Source organism: Orycteropus afer, unplaced genomic scaffold (assembly GCF_000298275.1).
Source record: "Orycteropus afer afer isolate SDZICR_OR568_19922 unplaced genomic scaffold, OryAfe1.0 scaffold00053, whole genome shotgun sequence".
NCBI lineage: Eukaryota > Metazoa > Chordata > Mammalia > Tubulidentata > Orycteropodidae > Orycteropus > Orycteropus afer.
In genome coordinates this window covers 11,946,165-11,951,282 of record NW_006921640.1, presented here as the reverse complement: position 1 = coordinate 11,951,282, position 5,118 = coordinate 11,946,165, and the positions used below count along the sequence as shown (strand labels likewise).

At 39.7% G+C, this 5,118-nt stretch overlaps 1 protein-coding gene across 1 annotated transcript; it reads right to left on the bottom strand.

Moving 5' to 3' along the window:
* Positions 1–1,085: 1,085 nt before the first annotated feature.
* On the bottom strand, positions 1,086–4,852 carry GNRH1 (gonadotropin releasing hormone 1). The gene is made up of 3 exons (XM_007938759.2): positions 4,709–4,852; positions 2,482–2,577; positions 1,086–1,127 (listed from the first exon to the last, which is right to left on the bottom strand). The coding sequence occupies exons 1-3, from the start codon at positions 4,847–4,849 to the stop codon at positions 1,086–1,088; spliced, it is 279 nt and encodes a 92-aa protein (XP_007936950.1). The 5' UTR covers positions 4,850–4,852.
* Positions 4,853–5,118: the final 266 nt, after the last annotated feature.

Here is a 5,118-nt window from a genome sequence, read left to right as displayed (position 1 = left end):
TTCTTTGTTTTAAAGTGAGGGGTATAATATCTACTTTCCAAAGTTGTTATAAATATTAATGAGAATATTTATGCTCATTGCTAGTACAAAGCTTGACACTAGTCTTTATGGAGACTAAATGGTGGCAGTGTTATTTGGCCCCAGAACCTGAGATGAACTGAATCTTGTCTTCACCTGACTGTCTCTCTGGCATAGCATTTTTCAGGGGTGATACCATCAAGATCAGGCAGGTAAACACTCCATTATTTTTAGGCTTTGGTCCCAAACCTCAGTGTGTCCCACATACTTCGGTGAACTTGGATACTCCATGGCCAGGAGGAACACTAGACTAGGAACCCTGAGAGCTTCCTTTCTCCTAGGCCCCATTCAAGCTTCATTCAATTTTCTAAGGGATTAGAGACAACCTGGGGAGGAAACTTCTTTCCAAGTGGGAGGAAACCTTGGATGTAGTACATCTTATTTATGTAGAGTAGGAACTCTGGTGGTGCAGTGGTTAAGGCATTTTGTGGCTAACCAAAAGGTCGGCTGTTTGAACCCACCAGCCAGCCACTCTGTGGGAGAAAAATGAACCAGTATGTTTCTGTAAAGATTTATAGCCTTGGAAACCCTATGAGGCCAGTTCTATTCTGTCCTATCGGGTCACTATGAGTTGGAATAGACTCGATGGCAGTGGGATTTTTTTTTAGGGTCCACTATACAGTTAAAATCCCAGAGGAAACTGGCTGAATCAGCTCTGCTGACCTAGACCAATATACAGTTTTTCTTTTCCTCTTGGACAAGGGTGGCAGCAGAAGAGAACTGGTAGATTCCTTTGGTCAACAATAGACATGTCTCGTCTCCCTTGCTGTCTATTACCTGGAAACCATGGAGTGGTCCCTTTTGTGAGCTTACCATATCTCTTCCCCATCAGAGTTCAGAGTTAGAGAAAGAGTGAACGTTTATACCTTTATTCACAACACAGCACTTCATTATGAAATATGTGCACTTGGTGTGTGAATTTCTGTAATTCTTAAAATTGACAGATATTAAATAGGGTACACATTTCAATGTCAGAATTAAATGTTGCCAATCCTGACTCAATGGATTTAAATCTTCTTCTGCCCAGTTTCCTCTTCAATCAGACTTTCCTGAAAAATATGTGAGCAATAAATACATCAAGGGTGATTTCACTAGCTGAATTTCATTACATTTTTTACTTTTAATTTCTAAAGTATCTATATAAAAAGAAAAGCTCTGCTTGTTTTGTGCCCCAGAAAGTGCTAGAGAGATGACAGATCGTGTCTTGAATTTTCACTTGTTTTATAAACATGAAATGTAACTAATTTGAGTAGAGGAGGTAAGAAAGGGGAGTGAGAGAGGATCTACTTAATCAGTTTGCTATTAACCCAGCCTTTGCTTCAGTTCTTCCTTTCTAATGTCATGCTGGGGAAAGTTCACTGCTCACAATTATTTTTATCATACAATAACAGGATTACAAAAGGAAAGGAACACGTCTGTTCACTTTTTCTTTGTTCTGTGAATAAGGAAATTGAAGTCACTGATGAGAACGAACACTATAACTTAAATTTATATATGATTTATTCAGGCCTTCTCTGCTCCTGGACATAAGAGTGGAGATTTCCGTTTTTGGTGGAAATTTGGAAATGGTCATATTACAATCAGAAAAGTAGAAAACAAATCTGTGGCTCTAAATTATAAATTTCCTAATTTGTTGTTTATTATTATTGTTCCAAATGGAACAAATAAACCACAGCTCTGTTGCTGATATCTACATTCCTGAGGATTCTTGGAAATAAAGTCATACCAAGAGTGATTAAAGAATCAACGAGGGGTGGTGGGGATTAGCCTAGAGAAGAACTGTCCAGGGATTTGATTGGAACAGACTTGAAGAATTAACATATAGCAGTGGGAGAAATGTCTTTGTAGTCATTCCAATGGTTAGAGGCAAGATTAGCAGATAAAGGTTACAGAAAGAAAGATTTCAATTTAAGAAAGGAAAAAGAAAGTTGCAATTACTAGAGCTATCTAACCATCCTGGGAAGGAAGGTTGGGCAATCTACTTCCACAGAGACACTGCCTTGGAAACCCAAGGAGGGGTCACTATGAGTTGAAACAGACTCAACGTGAGTTTGGTTTTTGTTTTTGGTATCTAACCAGTGGGGAGCTCTGGTAGCATAGTGCCTAAGGCACTTGACTGCTAACCAGAAGGCTGGCAGTTCAAACCCACCAGCCACTCCTCAGAAGGAAGGTTGGGCAATCTACTTCCTTAGTGATACTACTTTGGAAACCCAAGGAGGGGGTCTCTATGAGTTGGGTGCGACTGGAAGGCACATAACAACAACAACAACAACATCTAACCATTGAAATAATGAGGGCCCTATCACAGGAGTCCTGCAATAGATGAGAGGAAGTTGTCCTAAGCAGTCCCCAAGGGCCTTCTTTCCATCTCTAAACATATGTATTATTATCGCCGGAACTCACCAGAGCTCCTTTCAGGTCCCTGAGGGGAGAGCGCAGCTGGTGAATGGTGCATTCCAAATGTTGAGGTTCTGCTAGTTGATCAACCTCTTTGGCTATCTGAAGAAAAAGAATGTGATTCTTTGAGATGGAGATAAAGAAATGATAGTGTTTTCCAAAGAAGTTAACTGAGGAACAGTACTTCTTCCCTTACCCCCTGGGGTGGGTCGGGGTGAAGGCCTGTAGAAAGTGAGGGAGCTCTGGTGGCCTAGTGCCTAAGGCACTTGACTGCTAACCAGGTTCAAACCCACCAGCCACTCAGAAGGAAGGTTGGGCAATCTACTTCCGTAGTGAGACCGCCTTGGAAACCCAAGGAGGGATCGCTATGAGTTGGATAGATGGCAGTGAGTGAAAGAGAGAGAGAGTAGAAAGTGAGGTCAAGGAGGTTGTGGAATTGAGTGCTACCACTCTGGTCTAGAAGGCTGTAGGACTGGGATGGAACTTCACCAACGTAGATCCACAATCAAGCATTTTTAGATTGGTGTAGGGTTCTGCAGATAATGAAGATAATAAAGAGATAAAATGTTTTCTCCTAGAGATGATGAGAGAGAAGTACTTTGGGCATCATTAGGAGAGGGTATCACAGTGGCTAAAGGGCTTGACTGCTAACCGAAAGATCAGCAGAGTTTGAACCCACCAGCCACTCTGCAGAAGAATGATATGGCAGTCTGCTTCCATAAAGATTATAGCCTTGGAAATCGTATGGGGCAGTTCTCCTCTGACCTATAGGGTCGCTATGAGTTGGAATCGACTCAACATGATTTCTTTCTTTTTTTAAATTAGGAGCTCTGGTGGCACAGTGGTTAAGCACTCAGCTTTTAAGTGAAAGATCGGCACTTCTGTAAAGATTACAGACAAGAATGTGCTATGGGGCAGTTCTACTCTGTGCTCTGTCCTGTGGAGTCATTACGAGTCAGAATCAACTCGATGGCCATGTTTGTTGTTGTTGTTGTTGGAGTTAGTAATAGGGTTCATTTTAATATTATAGTTTTTACTAAATATTTCATACTTAAATGAAAACTGCTCACACAATCTGCAGAGAAGAGATTTCATATTTTAGAGCTTGATTTAATATTGTTACCTTTATTATTTCTCCAAAGGAGTTTTTTTCCCAATTAAAATTAAATGGTTTCCAGTTTCTCTAGCTATTCTTTTTTTTCTTCCCCATCCTTAGCCCTGAATCACTCATCCTTTAGGGCCTAGTTTTTAATCTTGTAAACTTTTTTTTTTTTAAAATAAAGGAAAACTCTTTTACTAACCAACTAACATTCCTTTTTTATTAAATGGCTCACATGTACAGCCTCTCTTGTAATCCTCACACAACCCCGAGAAGTCTCACTTTATAGATAAGAAATAAAGTACCCCATATTAATGCTGGGGCTAGTTAGTGTTAGTTGCTGTTAAGTTGATTCTAACTCCTGGTGACTGTGTGTGGCAGACTAGAGCTGCTCCATAGGGCTTTCAAGACTCTCAGCTTCAGAAGCAGATTGCCAGACCTGCCTTCCATAGTCCCTCTGGGTGGATTTGAACCGCTAACCTTTCAACTAGTAGTTGAGCATTTAACCATTTGGGCCACCCAGGGATTCCCATGTTGGTGCTAGTACCATAACTGAATTTATATGAAATAAAATCTAGCATGTTTCCCACCATACTATTTTATTTGTCTTCTTGAACTTGCTAACTCCCATACTCTGGCAGTCTTCAGTTTCTTTGCTTAAATACTTCTATCAGTAAGAAAATTGTAGGGCATGCACCCTTGATAAGGATATTTATTTAAAAATTATAAAAATGTAATACTGGCCTAATATCAAACACATTTTTAAAAGATGAGATGGGAAAAATAAGAATAAACAGAAGAAAAAGCATAAATAGAAATTGTAGTGTTCTTTCCAAACCCTAATGAACAATCTTGCAATTAGACACTCCATCTCATTGTTTCTAATTCCTTTGGCAATTCTTTATGCTCAGAGTAAGACACACTATCTTGCACTTGTTGCTATAGTCTCTTGGAATTATTTCTGTTGTTTCATTAGTTCTTGTCTAAGTTGAAAGCAGGAATAGGACTTCTACTTTTTGTGTGGCTTGTCTTCCTCAGACTTCCTAGGGTAGAGCCTGGAGTACTGTGTTTGGGCACAGAGTGAATATTTAGCTTATTTAATTTAGTCTTATTTTGAAGCTGAGAGAAACTTACTTCTTGGAAAGAATCAATCAGACTTTCAGCGTTTCTCTTTCCTCCAGGGCGCAATCCGTAGGACCAGTGTTGACTGGAGCAGGCCACCACACATAAAGTCAGCAGAACAAATCCAGTTAGAAGTTTTGGAATCAGCTCCATTCTAAGGAATGTCAGCGTGCGATCAAAATAAAGCCAGACTGGGTTAAGTAAAAAACAAAGTCCTCTTTAGTGAAAAAACCTAGTCTTTGTATCCCTAACCCTGCAGAAGATGTTGGAATAATCTATAATTTTCAAACAAGGCCACTGAAACACAGAGATAGTCACTTGTATCCCTTGAGTTTCCTAGCTATTTAGGGACCAAAATGAATACTTTAAGTTCACATATTTCAGTATAATTACCACTTCAAGGTGTTCAGTCAAGGAGTCAA

What these genes read in the sequence shown, in the direction of transcription:
- GNRH1 (XM_007938759.2), bottom strand. Translation starts at nt 4,849, where the DNA reads ATGGAGCTGATTCCAAAACTTCTAACTGGATTTGTTCTGCTGACTTTA. An exon ending in TGATTGATTCTTTCCAAGAA is followed by an intron (nt 2,578 to 4,708) that starts GTAAGTTTCTCT and finishes CTTTTTCTTCAG; the next exon opens with ATAGCCAAAGAGGTTGATCA. An exon ending in GGGACCTGAAAGGAGCTCTG is followed by an intron (nt 1,128 to 2,481) that starts GTGAGTTCCGGC and finishes CATATTTTTCAG; the next exon opens with GAAAGTCTGATTGAAGAGGA.